Below are 17,914 nucleotides of genomic sequence, written 5' to 3'. Positions count from 1 at the left end.
CGGGACTGAGCTGATCGGACGGACGTTGTTGCTCGGAAACGGTTTAGCGCGCAGCACTTTGTGTGCGGCTCAAACTGCTCTGTTAAATGGATTAGTAAACTTGGAGTCCACTAAACGATGCTCTCTACCTGCCCAGCCTCTGCTTTTGGCCAAGTAATCACGTATCATCCATATTTTCTCACCTGAGGAATGAAGAACAAACAGCTTAGGTCTGCCAAAGCTGGAAGCAGTAAAAGAAAAGGTGAAGTGTTGTCAGCTAACCTAACGCTGCTAGCCAGCCAGCTAACTTGTTTGCTAGTTAGCTTTAGCGTCAGCTGTCAAACTCACATTAACTTAGCATGTTAGCTCATCTTGTGCTCAAGGTGTGTGACAGTAGTGTTCAAATACTCTCCTTGTCAGCCTCAGTCTCTGTGGATGCAGTTTTATGTACCGACAAGTTGTTTTTGAGGCTAATGTGTGTGATTAAACTTTGTTTCTGTCAGCAACATATCCTCAGGTAGGCTTCCTTGATGAGTTTCTGCTTAGTTGTGATTATGCTAAATGCGTGCAAATATGTTGCAATGTCTGGAATTTTTCTCAGTTAATAGCCAAGAAGATAAAGGTGAAAAACTCATTACTCTTACCAGTAGGTTGTTTTAAGACCATCGTTTTGCTTTTGCCCTATTTTCTGCATGTCTACCCTAAACGTTTGGCTACACCAGTCTCAGGTGTCGTGCAGTAATACAATTCTTATAGCTTATTTTTTAGTGCAGAGGTGAGGTGCTATGTTTTTGTAAATGTGAAGTATTGATGGCAGATTTCTCATACCCTTTGAATGATTCAGTACAACAGAACCAAACACAGAGAGACTGCTGTAAACTATTATGGCAGTAGTTTTATTAATTTGTCTAGAAATGAAAGAATGCGAGAGGGATTATCACGTGAGAGAGACCTATTGTTGATATTTCCCTGATATCCAGTATGATTCATTTAAAAGCTATGGAGGCTATATAGGTTGAGCTGTAGTTGTACAGTACATGATATAGATCTATATTACAGCTACATTAGATACTATAAAGGTAAAAACCTACTGCAGTTGCCATTCTTTTGTATCCCATTATGTGTTGAGATTTGTCCTAGGCATAGACTGTTTGTACATTGTTTGGTCTTGACGTTGTTGGGATGAATATTAATTAAACTCCCTTATGCAGTCCCGAGTGATGTGTCCCCCTCCACCAGCCTGCCTCCTCTGGTTGAGGGCCCGCTGAGATGCTTCCTACGGGTGACAGTAAGCAGAGTGCTATGGACCGTCCACAAGCCCCCACCTGCAACATTTCTCAGGTTGCGCTGGTGGGGAGAATCATCCGATGGGACGCATTTTTATCCACGAGATGGGTCCCAAATGTCACAGAAGACTGTCAAGACCACAGCTCGCTTCCCCATCCGCTGTGGTCCAAAGCAGTTCACCTCGTACCTGACAGGTAACTGAGCAGGCTTTAATATGAGTTTGCTATCATGTAAAATACATTTTGTAACCACAAATGTGTCCTTCATTCATAAACAGATATGGGCTGTTTGGTGCTGGAAGTTCTGACAAAGCTGGATCATTTGCCGATTGCACGTGCTCAAGTTGCTGGGATCTCTTGTCTCTCTCTGTCACACGCCATTAGTGGATTTTACACCCTTGTGTCTCCAACATCTGAAAAAATGGGAGAGTTACAGGTAACTGGACAGTGAGAAATTTGAAGCCACATTTACCAGCCAACAACATTGCTGCATGGAGTAGGACCTCCAGATGAACCTTGAATACCTAATAGTCTTTGTATAGATGCTTAAGGCAGTTACACTGTTAAGATGTACTGTCTCCATGCTACCAAGGCCGTAAGTCTGGGGCTTGCCAGACGTAGGGAGACTAGGTCAGGTGGACTTACACCTTTTCACGAACACAGAGCCTTTGACCTCTAGAATACTTAAGTACAGATATCTCCTTTAAATAAAGCAACCCTCAGAATTGGTGCGGTACTACACTGTGTTCGCTTTTGTAGCGCTCAAACTCTGTTCTCCTCAGCTGAGCATCAGTAAACATCCTTTGCATAAGAAATTAGTGGAGGCTGAGGGTGCCATCTAGGTGCAGCATGTTAGTTTTGAGATCTACCTTCAGTGAAGGTACCCAGTCAAGCTCCCGTGTCTGGTGACACTGGTTTGCTGTGAGCTCCAGCGGTGCTGGAGTGATGAACTCTCTGTGTAGAGCGGCAAGTGAAAAGACAGTTTCGCTTCAGGGATACCAGAGTATCACATTAGTCATGATCAGGGCTCATTATTGGTATTGACTGGTCTAAATTCAATTTAAATTTACCAGTAAAATTGGATAACACAGATTATAATCATGATAACTGTATAGCATGACAGCTGTGTAGCACTTATTGCTTTAATTATGATACCTGTATAACACTGGTCAGTCTGTTAAGACTCTGTGAGGATTTTTAGATTAATCCATTACTGTTAATAGATTGCTCAATGTAAGCGCATACTATAGATTTCCATTTTACCACCTAAGGTTTCCCTCACTTTGGAGCCCTTGACTGAAGCCTATGACAGCAGCAGCTCAGTTCACACCACAGACATCAGTATTGAAGTGCCACCAGTCACCACACTAATGGTGCCCTCACAGCCCAGACGTCTCTCTGTCGGCAGTGGGAGCAGCAGTGGAAACACACCAAGGTTTGAAATTGTTATTGTTGTATATTTGCCATTTGGAATCAGATGCCAGTTTCTTTTTGTCCTAGCAGAGAATGTACAATATAAAATCTAAATCTGAGCTTAATGATTGTATGTTTTGATATAATATTTTCAGAGGGAAAGACCATTTATATTTCCAAAGTGCCCAGGTAGACAAAGGTAAAGAAGAATCTTTGGAGAAACATTTGAATCCCTCCAGAAAGGAGGCTAGTGATGGCCATACAACCAATGATGTCCTCTCAGGTTGGTTGGAGCATCATTGCTAATCACATAGATTTAGCCACAGAAATTTAAAAAAAAAAAAAAAAAAAAAGACTGTCTCTGCATAACATATGGACATTTTGTCTTCTCTTAGTTATTCTAGAACGTGGTAGCAAGCTTCGAAACGCCATGGTGGTATCAGCTTTGAAATGTGACCTGGATTCTGCACCAGCTCTGAAAGACACACCCCTACCTCTCCCGAAGGATAACATCCTACAATCCTCAAAGTTTGTATTCGGAGAAATAAATGTCATAGCGTTACTAAACACATATTTTATTTATATCCTCACTTACACAAAGAACACTTTATCTTAAGTCTTGTTTTCCTGTGTCTCCAGATCGTCATCTCCTCCCTGTGGGTTGTTGCTACAAAATATTCTGCATGCTGACTCCAGCCTGCAGCCGTCTCATCATGTGGACCGCCTCAGTCCAGACTGTCCTGCTGACATGGAGAACAGAGCTGTGGAGCTGCTCCTTGGCAGGTAGCTTTTGTGGCTCATTATCTACTCCCAAACTTGCAAGTAAATATAGACATTACAAATAAGAAGAGCTCTTCTCTATTGTTTTCTCATGTTCATTCTTCATATTTTAATTATTATTATTATTTATTTTATTTTTTTTAGCTTAAACACATCTGCTCTTCCTCTCTGGGATGGGGAAGGATCTCCTCCTGAATCTCTCTCTGGACACAGCAGTGTGTGTGGCGATAGTGAGCTTAATGATCCACAATATGATCACAGCTTACTGGAGAATTTGTTTTACAAAACACCTGTGAGTAGATGGATTCCTTATGATTTCTGTGAGAAAAATATACTTTTTCCATGTGGGGTGAAAAACTTGTAACTAGAACTTAAGGTGATAAAGGGTCGTCCTTCACTGCTGAAAAGTTAGAGATCGAAGTTTTTGAGACACAAGGTTAGAACACGACAGCAGTGACTTTTTGCTTTTCATATAGTGTCCGTATTGGTTGATTTACAGCATAGCTACCCATCGAAAGTGATTTTTACAGGAGATGGCTTGTAACTTTGTCTTTCAGATGTCAGATATCAGACGAGATGACGTTGAGGTGAATGCTGGGAAGGCTGTATCCTGTGGCACGAGTCAACAGAAGAAGAGCTCCCAAGGTGGGGCTGAGAAACACTTGGGACATTCGGGACCAAAGAACATTGGAGAGTAAGTTTTTGTCAAATTGACTGTTTTATCTTTGTTAGATAAATGAAACCGTTTGTAAATGTAATAGGACAGTATTGTTAAAAAAAAAAAAAAAAAAAAAAAACACAGAACTACTAAATGATGACAAAACAGTGTTATCAGTTACTGTTCACTGTCCATAATGTTGTGTACTATATATATCCAGAATCAAAATCACTTTAATTTTCCAGGTCCAGGGCAAACAGAGCCTAACATATAAGACATAGTGTATGAGATCAGAGTGAGTATAAGCCCACTGGAGTATACCTACATGACAAGTGTACATTAAAGGTGCTGTTGTTCTGTGTAGCCCCAAGTCACAACATCAGCAGACTCCAGATGACAATGATACTCTCTCGAGGCTGAGTACAGAGCAGCTGGCTGTGCTGGCTGGCATCCGGCTTGCAAGAGTGACCATCCACTCTTTGACTGTACCAGCAGGCAGCACCTCACCCAGAAAAACATCTAGCAAAGGGAAACCTCCTCGACCACAAATCAGCAATAAATGGTAGGCAAAACATTTTAAGTTCTCGGTCTCACTTTTTAAAAAAATAGTGATCGTCAGTATTATCAACACTAACCTGTGATATCTTCTCGGTTCTTGTAGCTCCTATTTTGTGGAGTATGTGTTCCCTGTGGCCGGTCCCAGCCGACATGAGCGTAATCAGGCTGTTGCAGGCAAGGTGACCAGAGCTGTCTCCAGTAAAGTCACAGGAGGAGGTGCGATGAGTTTAAGTTGGCAGCTTTCATGGAACCGGTCAGAGAAAAAACAATGTTTTTTTCATTAAGATACAAGCTGGCCTTTTGCTGCATTTTGTGACTCCTCTCCTCTGTGTTTTTAAGTGGTGAAGTTCCAGCAGCACAGTGCGTTTCCTGTCCACTTCAGTGGAGCAACAGTTAAACACTGGTGGCAAACTGACCTCATTTTTAAGATTTACTCCCGGAAGAGCAACCAGAAGAAGGTAAGCAGACACGAGCTTGTAGTATTAAAAGCAGTATTGGTTTTAAAAACTACATGTCTCATTGGTGTCTATGTATAAAGGAAGGTGACTTTTACTTTGAGTTTCTAAGTGTAGACAAAGTTGTACCTCAAGGTTTGATGTTTGATTCGGCTCCCTTTAGTATTATATTAATGAATGCTGTATCAGTAATACCTATTTGTAATGTCTGTCCCTTTGCACGGGCCAGTTCCATATTGTCACACTAATTCTGTTTAAAAGCCTGCAACATGCATTAAATACCTTGCAAAACTCCAGCTGTAGCTCGATTGTAAATGTGGGTTTGCCTTAGTGTGACTGGGTATATAAATAATTAATGAGGTTACACAAATAATAGAGAAAAATAATTGACCGCCCCCATGAAATGCTCTCATGATCTCTTTCAGATCTCATTAAAATTCATAAGCTTGGGCTGCATGGCAAAGGAAGGAAACACTAATAATGACCGTGGTTTCTTTTGTTGCAGCCTGTTCTTGTCGGTAAGGCGGTTCACCCACTGCGCTGTCTGCTGCAGAGAGAGCAGCTGAGTCAGTGTGTTGTCTTACCTGTACAGAGTGTGGAAGGGAACAGTGAAACCCAGGATGTTGGCCCTCTCAAGGTGATAGATTTTACCTGGTGTTTGTGTTTTTGTGCCAGATATTGCCTATCCAAGTGCCTTTCTAGGAAGAATATTCACTGAATTGTGTTTTTTAGGTATCCCTGGAACTTGTTGCAGACAGCCAAGATTTCTCATCTGCCAAAGGCAGATTGGCAGGACATGCTACTTCGCCTTCACATATTACCCTCAGTCCCCAAAGAGAGCCCAGCTGCACACCTCAGCATGTTGGCACAGGCAGGGAGGAGTTACCAGCTGAGTCTGGAGGAGACTCCAGGCTGGATGTGTATAGCATCCAGAGGACCTCAAGAAGAGCCTCTCCTCATCACAGCCCCCATGCATTTCCCCCAAAATCATGGCGGCAGCAGGAAGAGGAGGACTCTGGGGTCCTGCTGCATGCCTTGCTCATGGTGCCAGATGGAAAGAGTTTTAACTGTGGGCCCATGCAGGCTCCGAACGTCTACTTGAACTGTAAGCTCTTTTGGACTGATGAGACTGCAAGATCTGTGATAAGCTGGGGTCAGGCAAACCCTTCTTTCAGCTTTGTTCAGGTTAGCTAAAAGACATCCCACAAGAAGGCCACAGAATTTTGTCAATTTCTGTTTTTAAACACTCTACTTAGCCAAATGATTTTTATATTCCTTCCCGTTTCTCAGGTAACTCCGGTGGCCTTAACAACTAAACTGCTCGAGAGGATGAAGAATAATGTGATGGTGATCGAGGTGTGGCAGAGGACAGGAAGCTCAGGGCAGGATCGACTCCTCGGCCTTGTTAAATTACCCCTCCACCAGTTCTACATGTCATTTAGGTGAGCACTTTATCAGGACAGCAAATGCAGAATGTGTCTACAAAAGTCTGTGCAGTTAGCTTCCTTGTGGATCAACAGTCTTGCTACAAGCCAATATATTTTTACAGTTTTTTGTATAAGGGGTTCACTGGAAGCCTCATTTTTAACATTTGAAATTGCTAAGGCGTCTTTGGAGCCACAGGTATGGCAGACAGAATGAACCATAATTAGTGGTTAGTAATGGTCACATGTGTTTGGTGATCATTTACATTCCCTTTTTAATTTTGACCTCTGGGAGGCGCTTTAGTACATCCTATCCAGAAGAGATATATTCATAAGGTTTTCATACTGCATGTCGTAATATCACTGAATTTTTAAAAGGAACCTTTTACAATTCTCCACTTTTTTATTCAGTAAATATGAACTTGAATATGTTCTTCTGTCTTGGGGTGTATGTATGTTTTTGTTTAATTAAACTGAAACCATAATAAGCCTGTTCTGTTGTATTCTATGCAATTCTCTGAAGTCTGCTTCTATTGTTCAATAATTTGAACAACCTAACATACCAATATTTCTGTGTTTATTCTCTCCAGAGACCCAAAGATCACCCACCTTCTTCTCCAGGCACAGTACCCTGTTTTAGGGGTGGACTGCTACATGCCAGTTATCGATGTGTTCTCAGGTAGCTGCAAGGGAAACCTCAGGGTTGTTTTGGCCATGGGCCAAGCAGAGCAAATACTTGCCCTCCAGCGGACAAGGGATGAGGAGTATGGGTCTGTGTCTCATCTTGTGAGACCGGTCCATCTGCTGGATCAACAGCCACAGTCACAAACAAAGGTTTGTATTAGAGTTTCCAAACTACAACCAGATATTTACAGGTAGAAAGACAACACACAAGTAACATATCCATGCCTATCAATGGGGAAATATTGGAAAGCAGCATTCTCTTTTGAATTTTGTTGACTGTCATAACTGATAAAATGATCCGTATACTCCATTTGAAAACCACACTAATAAAGCAACAAACTATGTACAATTTAGTGTTTGTATCTAGATATTTAAGATAGTGCGAGAAGTGAGTTTTGAGTACCAAATCAGCAGTGGCATACACAGCACAAATACCATCTCAGAATTTGAAGTTTCAAGCTCCAAAATGTACGTGAATGTTTTTTTACCTGTACATGCTGCCTGTGCTCAAAAGCTCACCATGTTGTTTATCTCTCAGGCAAGCACAACACAAGAGGAGCCTATGAGAGAGCATCTGTTTGTGATTAGAGTGGAGAAGGTCAAGGGGTTGATGCCACTGCAATCTACTGTTTGGGGAGAGGCTGACTGCTACATCCAGTACACCTTTCCCTGTCAGGAAGACAACACTGCTGAAAACCTGGACCCAAACCTTGTAGAGAGTAGTAAGACAGAGCATTTAAATGGGGAAAAAACAAACATCACTCCAAAATATTTTCAAGAATTCTTTATTGTGTCTCCTCTGCCTTGATCTAACTCTTCTTCTTCATCCCCACAGGTGTGAACCTGAAGCAGTTTCGCACCGCCACTGCTCTATGTGTCCCTGACCCCATTTTTGGCCATAGTGAGACCCATGTGCTTTTGGCTCCAGAAGGAGTCCCTGTCCAGAGGCTGCTCCTCAGCTCTCTATCAAGTCAAGGCCTGGCCAGTGGAGGAGGTGTCCAGTTTGAAGTATGGTGCAGGTCTGTTGTTGTTACTGACTGACCCAGTTACAAATTGAACCTTACAGCTAAAGTGATATATTTTAAACCTCAAATTCACTTTATTTCAAATCTTGACATCCTCAGACATCTTGTGCCTAGCCATTACCTTTAACAGAAACGGGAAACAGTAATCAGTGATTTTCCTTTTTTGAGTTTGTAAGCTCAGATCAGAGCTTTCGACTTTGGCTCTTACTAGTTTCATTGAAGTGATTACATGCATCTCTGCAGATACTATTATCCAAATGTCCGAGATCAGCTTGTGGCCAAAGGGATTCTTCCACTGTCCAAGCTGTGTGCCATGGTGACCATGCAGAGACAGCAGCCTAATGACTTTCAGCTCTTCTCCCTGCCCCTGGTGCCGAGGACAGACAGTCCCACAGGACACCAGCCCCAGCCTTCAGGTACGCACAAGCAAACACACACCGAGAGATCACAGTGTAAAATCAAGACAAAGCAGCATTACTATTTTGAATACTCTGCTCCTCAGGCTTGCTAGACGTGTGCATTCAGTACAAGCATCGGCCTCTGAGACCAGAGGGGCAGATCGGCAGGGGGCTTGCTGCTCGTGTTGTGACTCTGGTGGTTCAGCTGCACAGAGCGTCTGGTCTGCAAGCAGCAGCGAGGTACACCTCCTTGACAGCTTTTTGCTTTTCTTTGTTTCCCCAAAATACACATTTCTGGTTAAATTATTTTTCTCTCTTTTTCACATTTACTATGATAAGATAAGTTATGGGCCTGTGTGTATCGCACAAACCCATTGAGTAATGGCTTGTTGTTAACCTGCTCCTTGTGTCTTCTGTAGTTTTGACTGCTTGTAATATTGTCAAATGGGGTAGCAAGGGACTGCTAGATACTCTCCAATAATTACATAACCCTTAAATTCAGGCAGTCATTATTTGGCCAAGATAGGTCAGCTGTATGCAGCTAGCTTGGTAGCTAGTGTTATAAACCCCAGACAAGCTGTAGCTTTCTTCACAAGCTGATTTCAAATGTGCCACACTAACTATCACCAGAAAGTTCTGTGAATAAATGTTAGAAAATTAACACTGCAACTATTAGATGAGTAAAGATTTAGAAGTAGAAATAGTTTACTTCCAATAAAAAAATGTCCTGTTTGCCTACAGGCAGCAGTAAACACGATCAAGGTATAGATATTTCTTTCTTTCTTTCTTTATTTTTATTTTTCAACAAAAACACTTATGGTAGGCTAATCATTTGGCTGTTGGTTGACTGTTCCTCCCTAAAGATATTAACATTGGATGGATTAGAGTCTAAGAACTCGGACTAGCTCTCGTAATCACTTTGCAGCACTTTACTAATGTACTGCCCTGAGTTTAGCCTTTTTGCTAATTTGTCTCTGCTTCTCTCCTGCAGGCTGTTGTCAGAGCAAGACGAGCGGTTCCAGTACTACGCCGATGTCGGGGTGAACGTGTACGTCACAGTCCAGCTCTCCTTTCTGCCTGAGACTGAGAGGAGGTGCACGCGAGTAGCCGCCCAGACCTTCTGTCCAGAGTTCGACCACTACATGGAGATTCCCTGTGACCTGCAGGTTCAGAGGAGCAGCGGAGAGACCTGCAGCCTGGCTGAGCTGCTGGAGGAGGCCTCGGCTGTCTTCACTGTCTGGAACAGAGAAAGTCGGAAAGGTCTGCAGTTCATTATAGATTAGACAAGACGTTTTCAAGCATTTTCATGATCTCGGTTTACTTTGATGAAGCTCTGGACCCCAATTTGAAGTGATTTTGCTCTGGGCACCCTGATATGAAAAGATAGATTTTGGTTTATGTTGAGTAGTGAATTGTTTAGATGGCATGTGAATACTGACAGATAGATTCCAAGTGGTGAGATTAAAACGTAATGTTACCATAATCAGTCGTACTTCTTCATCTAGCAAGTTATGTGTGTGTGTGTGTGTGTGTGTGTGTGTGTGTGTGTGTGTGTGTGTGTGTGTGTGTGTGTGTGTGTGTGTGTGTGTGTGCGCTTATCATGAACTCTGAATGGCATGTTTCTGTTTTTGATTTCCAGGCTTTATTTCTGGATAAAAATATTGTGATTTAGACACAACGTCCTCAAATTACTCATTTTATGCCAGAAATAATGCATTTGTTTTTTGCTAATTTGTTTTTGTATTTGTTTGTAGTGAGGGACTCTTCTAAATCTAAGGACACGATGTTGGGCACAGTGAAGATACCATTAGCTAATCTCATTCGTAAAAAAACAGGTATGTTGCAGTAATCAGTTAATTAATTAAAGATTTCCCTCTCCTTTAGTTGTTTGGAACGGCTGTAACTTTTTTTCCCATTCTTTGAGCACACATTTTTTTTTATACTTTTGTTTCACTTTAAGCTGTGAATACCCAGTATGTTTTCTTCTTTCATATGTTCCACTATTATGTAGCTTGATTGGAGATTTCCTGATGATTATGTATTCATCACATCCTCATTATTTACTATTTCTCTACATCAAGGTATTTCTGGCTGGTTTGGAGTGTCTGTACCTCAGGACCTGGGTTCATCTCATGATCATCACATCATAGTTGGCGGCCTTGAAATCTCTATCAACTTTGCCCACCATGCAGACAAGGACAGGGTCATTAAAGCTGCCCAGGGCCTGGGCTGGGAAATGGATCAGAGAGACTATGAAAGGCGGGATGATGAAGAGGTCTGGGAAGAGAGCATGAGGACAGTGTCCCTGACTTTTTCCATGCCTCGAGCGTGGTTACCCGTCCACTGCCTGCTCCTGCCTGGCCACAGTGAGCTTCAGCGTTCCACCTACTGCTACTTCAGATACAAGTTCTATGACCAAGAAGCCTTCTGCTCCCATTTGAAACATCCTTCAATAGAGGAGGCTGGGGAGGAAGGCCAGGCGACAGTGGCTTTCCCAGGCCCTCGGACTGTGAAGCTCAGAAGCAGCCAGCCCCTGATGTGGTATCTTCGAGAAGAGAGGCTGGAGGTTCAAGTGTGGGTTGCGTTTAGGAAAGACAAGACAAGGAGGCCTCATGACACGGACCGACTGGTGGGATCAGCGTTTATTGATGTGTCGTCTCTTGCGAAGACGCCCAAGCACAAGCTGACTCTCAGTGGTATGTAACAACTAACTACTTAGTAAATGAATTGATTGTAATTGCTTTTGTAAAATGATAGCCCCAGTACTTTATTTAAAATCAATAACAGCTATGTTTTTGGTTTCACAGGAGTGTACCCGCTGTTCAGACGCACAGCAGCAGATCTGCGTGGCGCTGCCCTCAGGGTGCACATCACCCTGACCGCAGGGGGGGAGGTCTCTGCAGGAGTTGACCGTCATGTGGACACTGACATAGAGGGAGAGCTCTTATCAGAAGAGGAGGAGGCAGCAGATCAAGGCTCCTTACCCACCACTCCATCTAAGCAACCAGGCACACAAAGCAAGCAACAGAACAAATTTTCCTTGAGTTCAGACCATCAAACTGTGCAGCACACAGCATTCAGCGTGGAGGAGTCCTTCCCTGTGACCATCACAGTGGACAGGGCCATGCACCTCAGCTTGAAAGGTGAGCTTATGACCTGAAATTTATGCTTATCTCCTGCTCTTTGTTCATGTACAATAATCCAGTGTGTATGTTATCTTCTCTTTGTCAGGCTGTCCTCTAGCTGACCGCAGTGGGGTGATGCCGAGCTGCTGTGTTTCCTACGTCACTGCTGACTCTGCTGAGCCAGTTTCCACTGCTGTCATAGCCAACACTGACTGCCCTGTGTGGGACCACCACCAGGAGTGCAGGTAGTGAGAGCTAAAATCTTTGAAGATTTCTGAAAAACACTGATTATTGTCAGACAAGCAGTCTAATTTACTGTTTCAAAATCACAGGCTTCCAAAGCAGCTACTGGTAGATCCACAACAATCCCTCGTGTTCAAAGTCTGGCACAAAGGAGGTACAGTGATGGAGTTTCACGTCATGATGAGAATTTGTTCATTTGTTTTGTATGTTTCTTAGCTTTTCTGTGTTGTTTTGTTCCTACAGACATGGAGAGGGTGATTGGATTTGCCTCTGTAGATCTGTCTCCCTTGCTCTCCGGGTTCCAGTCGGTGTGCGGTTGGTACAACATCACAGACTTCAGTAGCCAGTGTCAGGGTCAGCTCAAAGTGTCCATCTCTCCCCTGAAGGGCGTTCAGGAGCTGCGGGGGCAGAGAAAAAGTGTGAATGAAGAATCCTCCAAAAACTCATCGGTGAGAGCTGCCTATTCATGTACATCTGCCATCTTTTGCCATGTTGTCATTTCACAGGAATACAAACTGATATATCACGGGAAACAATGTCTCATATAAATCTGATAACAGTGAATGTGTTTCATTAACAGGCTTTATTTCAAGCCTTCCCTGTCAGCTACCATACCGCAGCCACATACAGCAGCTTCCCTTCACACATCAGCCGCTACCCTGAGCAGAAGATCTCATCACCTGAACACATGGACAGACTGTTTTCCGAAAGGTCTCTAAAACAGTGTTATTCATACATTTTCATTTATTTAAATTATGTTTGCACATATTTAAATAATCTGACATAAACTTCAACTGTATTTATTTGCACCCAGGGTCAGTGAGAGTGACCGTCATTGTGAGCACATGGACAATGTACGCCTGTACCACCAGAGTCTCCAGGAGCAGGCCACAGCTCATCCTGCGTGTAGCAGCAGTGCTGGTGACATCAATCCGTCCAGCTCAGTCCTGCTGTCAGCTCTCAGGTATTCAGGTCTTGAGATAATGACAGTGTCATGAAATCTTGACTTTGTGAGCTCTTAGCTGTTTTAAGAGTATCAGTCATTTTTGATTTCGTTTTCCCTGCAGGAAAAATTTAAACGAGCTTGACAACATACAGAAATACTTCAGCCGTAAGCTTTCAACTCCCACGTTCCCGTCTGTGAGTGAGCAGGTCTGTCAGGCCAAGCCGGAGGAGCGCAGGGACTCAGAGACACACACATCTCAACTTCTTCTCAAGTCAAGCCAATTGGTTGGAGAAGTCAACAGTCTTATCAGCGGTGAGCTTCTTTCCCTTATTAAAGAGGATCTCTGCAATTCTTGTTCCTGATTGGAGGGCCTGAAATTAACAAATGCTAAATACTGGTAAAATTGTCCACCACACTGGCTGGTAACTGTGACAGTAACTTTTGAACGCTTCAATTACACAGAGTCTTTGGTGTTTGACTGTTCAACAAAACAATGTTTCTATATTAAACCAGCTCATGATTGGAGATGATATTTCTTTGAAAAATATCTCTAAACTATTGTGGTAGTCAGATTTATTCCTGGTAGATAAATATTTTAGTTTACACTCTCTTGGCAGAGCAGCCAATAAAAATAATTTCTGAGATCAAGTTAGTTTTTAAGGATAAACTTGGGAACTATATTGATATTACATCAATATCACAATATGAGACAAGATTTACTCCTGGATTTTTCATATTGTAACGCTATAATACGTGTTGTCTTTTGATACAATAACGGTAAGTGAGGCAGTTTTGTGAAATGTTTAAACTGTTCTAGCGTTTCTATTATTTGCGTCCACCTGGTTGGTTAAAATTATTTATGAAAACTCTCATGTCATCCCTACAGTATTGCCAGTATTGAGAAATTCAAAGATGTCGTATTTGTCTTTTTTTTTTTGTCCATATCGCTCTGCCCTACTGGAGGAATATAACCTTCAACAGGGGAAGAACAAAACAGGACTGCAGAAAGGGAAATGATGCATAAGTCTTCGTTGTTCTTTTGACCCAGGCCTACAGGGACAGCGCCTGCAGACAACAGCCTCTAACCCCCCAAGCAGCTTTGGAGTTGGAGATGACAATCACCGACCTGTGACCCCTGAGGCCCTCACTGAGCGAATCCCCAGTCCACACAGACCCTCAGATTCTCCCCAACAAAACATGTCTCCTCTGTCGTCACCACTGCCAAACATGTCTGAGGGCCATACAGACTCAGAGACTGAGGAAGCGGAGGAGCGCCGCTGCCTCCACAGAACTGCCGAGTCCGAGGATGAAGACGGAGATTTTAGGAAGGATGAGGAAGTTGATGATGCTGACAGTGATGAAGATTTCGAGGAGGTTGTGGTGAAGCCTAGGCATCTAAATGAGGTGACCTCTTTAACAGACAAAACCAGCCCCTGGACCAGCATCCTGTCAGAGCCTGACCTGGGTTCTCTGGAGAGCCCCGAGCTACCCGGGGAGCTGACCGGCCGTTCCCCCGACCTGACCCACGAGGAAGAGGCGATGACACAGCTAAATTCACAGACTGCTAATCTGCAAGGTCAGGGCCACAGAGGAGAAGAGAGTTGTAACAGACTGGAGGAAAGTGAATATATTGACTCTGATAAGTCTAATGAATCAGCAGATGATTCAGACAAAGAGAGAGATGGTGAGAGGACACTGCAAGCTTTAGAGGAGGACCAAACGAAACAGCCCACAACCGCCACCAAGGAGTCCGGTGATAGCACTGCTCATTCTGAAAACAAGTCTCCAACTTTATCAGCCAACGCACAGAATACCACGGGCGCATTTGACACTTCGGGTTCCCCACACAGTCAAGACACACAGCCTCAACCGTATCCTTTCAGTTTGTGAAGAGCACAAGAGGACATATTAGACACACTTTGCAATGTAGTATATTAGGAGGGCTGAATGATTTAGTTTCTGGCAGCAGCCATACTCAGGGCTTCAGATAACAATTATTTTAATTGCTGATAAATAAGTTGATTATTTTTTGGATTAACTGATAAACCTTTTTGTCTATAAAATGTTAAAAACAATTACAAATGCCCTTTACGAGTATCCCAGAGGCCAAAGTGATGTCTTCAAATTTAGTTTTTTATTCTGACCAGCAGCAAAAAAAACACTTCTCTTTCTTTTAGTTGATAAATGACTAAAACAATTAATTCATTTACAAAATCATAATTGATTAAATTTTGATCACTCAACTAATCGATAAATTGACTAATTTTTTCAGCCCCACCTAATATATGAAAAAAAAATCAGCACACTGCAAAAGAGAAGGCCAGGGAAAAAAAAATATTTAATTAATTTATTACATAATTGCCCTACAGAAAGGTGCAAGTGAAAAATAAAGTATTTGCAGAAGTCATTGTTACAGCAAGTGATTGTACTAACAGGACACAGTCACAAGATGTCAGGTGTTCAGGATTCAAGTTGTTTCGGGGATATACCCTGTTCTCGTTTACTGACAGCACATGTCTAGCTCAGGATTTATTTCTAGAGATGTCTTAAGTGCTTTTTTTTTTAACATTCATATTAAGCTCGGTTCCTGTGGAGGTCCCTAATTTCTTCCTGCCTTCTCACCAACTGGAGGCGTCTATGAGAGCCTTGCGTTTAGCCCCTGTGTTCTCCCAGCCCTCCAGTGACCCAGTGAGTATTTACCACCCACACCACCTATGGCTTTCACACACTCTGTCACCCTCACCACCTGCACTGCACCGCCCTCTCACTGGGTTATAGTGTATCTTGATATCATTTAGTAGCTTTTAAGCTATTTTTTTTCCATTTTTTTTATTTTAATATGAACCCATTAACTTACTTCCTTATTTATATTTTTGTCTAAGAGATTTTAATGACTAATAAAGCAGCGATTCAAGTGGAATTTGAAGTCAGTTGGCATCAGAACCAGCTGCCATGCAAAGCCGAGGCATTATTAGTAGGTCACTATGTACCTTTACTCCTCACTTGATTCACACTGGACCAAGGCCAGTCAGACATAGTGACACTATGTACCAACTTAGGTTCAGTGCAACTTAAATTTCATATGTGCAGCATAAACATGTTGGGCGCTCTAACTTCTGTAGAATGACTTCCTCAGTCATTATAAATCTATGTCATAACCACTAGGTTCATTAGTAAATTCACACTTCTGCAGCATTCTTATATGTTATTCATTTGACCTTCGGCAGTCAGTATAAATGTGTGAACAGCAAAATGTCTGTCGCAACGCAGAAAGTAAAAGAGGCAAGGCTTTACTGTTACCTTATCATGTTTATGCTTCATTGGTGTGAATTAGAGCCAGACTTTGCGTGTACTGTAATACTCAGAGTGTTTTTACAAGGTCATTAAATTTTCCAATTCATATGTTTGCATTTGGATGTTTAAAAAACGGAATGGTATTCAAATCAAATTAATAATATAAACTGTAAATAGCCAGTACACTCTATAGAGAGACAATGATGTGATGAGATTTAAAGGTCAGGTGGCATTTTCATTGAGTGAGAGAGAGAACAGCCCCTTACGCCCTGAGTATTGACCACAGTCTTAACAGAGGGTGCTGATGTTCATACTGACCAAACTGTTGGACAATATGGCAAGGCTCCTATGATCTCACTTTTTTATGAATGATAATTAATAGATGATGCGATTTTGACAGTGAATCATCAGTTAAATATCATGGGGAGCTAGTAAAAAACAAAGTGGAGGCAGCTAAGATGAGTCATTCCTCGACTTGGGGGCTTGGGTTAAAGTTGCCAAAATGGCAAAATAGCAATACTAATAAATTAAATTGGTCTGCTAAAGTGGGACTGAGTAAAACTCTGAATGCTTACCATCTCCATGGATGCTGTTTAGTCAACCTGTTACTTTGAAATGCCTTTGAAAAGGGGCAAGCAAAAAAGAATGTACATAGAGTAAAAGGATTTGGTGTCATGTCAATATGCAAAACTTGAAAAACACAGTAACATGTGTTGTTGAGTTTGTTAGCTGACATGTCTGACATGACTGTCATTACACAACTCAAAAGATGCAGTCAGCTGTAGTGATAGAAAGGTATGCTGGCGTCACGCTGTAACTGCTGGATCCTGTTTCAAGAAGGGGTGTGGAGATAGAGACAGTTCATGGAGTCAGAGGTGGCTGGTGCTGGAACATACTGTAGTGTACAGGACCTTTTTCAAGAACCGGTTCAAGCTGGTCACTTGTTGCTGATCTGAAGATTGCATCATACATAGACTGGAACAGGAAAGCCTGGTCACAGTCTCTTGTGATCTCTCAGATTTACATCTATTTTCCTATGAAAATCTTTGTCCATTTGACAGATAAAACAGACTCTAAAACACACCTTAAATACCTATTTGTCTCCTTGGACACACAAGCACACTTGTCTGGTCTGAGTTAAAATTTGATTATATATTTGGTTGTACAATCGAATACTTATTTTATCCTTTTAGTCAAGGCTATTAAAGTATCCATATCAATTGCAGCCAGACCTTCTTCATGCAGATGCTACTTTAGGAGATGATTGCCTGGCATCACTTCAGATGTTCAGTAATTGAAGTTATGTTGTACTGTTATTTGTTCTGCCCAGGGACCTGTGACACACAGCATTCCTCATCGGAGAGCTCCTCGACAAAGGCCCAACATAACAACTCCATCCAAGAAGAAAGAGACTGCAAGAATAGCAAAGATATTTGCGGCTCACTTCAACGAGGACCATTAGCTCTTTGTTGGATGTGTGATGACTGATGGACTGAGCATTTCTCATCACGTATAAGGTTGTGTTTACTTAGCGGCTTCAGATCATGAAAAGATCGTGTAAATGAGGTGTAACATTTTGTACTTTTATAAATAAATATTTGCTCTGTATTTAAGGTAACCAGTGACCTTTTGTATGTTTTCTGTTC

The 17,914-nt window shown here is 42.3% G+C and overlaps 1 protein-coding gene across 1 annotated transcript; it reads left to right on the top strand.

Annotated features, from left to right (window-relative positions):
* Positions 1-39: 39 nt before the first annotated feature.
* Positions 40-17,887, top strand: c2cd3 (C2 domain containing 3 centriole elongation regulator). The gene is made up of 33 exons (XM_030066836.1): positions 40-241; positions 1,191-1,460; positions 1,544-1,701; positions 2,537-2,700; positions 2,834-2,961; positions 3,074-3,206; positions 3,318-3,461; positions 3,603-3,750; positions 4,016-4,152; positions 4,481-4,678; positions 4,778-4,890; positions 5,014-5,132; positions 5,635-5,766; positions 5,862-6,314; positions 6,420-6,571; positions 7,144-7,387; positions 7,776-7,959; positions 8,073-8,256; positions 8,506-8,678; positions 8,765-8,900; positions 9,652-9,920; positions 10,415-10,495; positions 10,742-11,356; positions 11,468-11,803; positions 11,892-12,030; positions 12,118-12,182; positions 12,272-12,477; positions 12,609-12,739; positions 12,843-12,992; positions 13,096-13,286; positions 14,023-14,845; positions 15,554-15,662; positions 17,599-17,887. The coding sequence occupies exons 1-33, from the start codon at positions 190-192 to the stop codon at positions 17,728-17,730; spliced, it is 6,669 nt and encodes a 2,222-aa protein (XP_029922696.1). The 5' UTR covers positions 40-189; the 3' UTR covers positions 17,731-17,887.
* The last annotated feature ends 27 nt before the right edge of the window (positions 17,888-17,914 follow it).

Source organism: Myripristis murdjan, chromosome 13 (assembly GCF_902150065.1).
Source record: "Myripristis murdjan chromosome 13, fMyrMur1.1, whole genome shotgun sequence".
Classification (NCBI taxonomy): domain Eukaryota; kingdom Metazoa; phylum Chordata; class Actinopteri; order Holocentriformes; family Holocentridae; genus Myripristis; species Myripristis murdjan.
The sequence above is the reverse complement of the archived record's forward strand: the minus strand, read 5'-3'. Positions and strand labels throughout refer to the sequence as shown.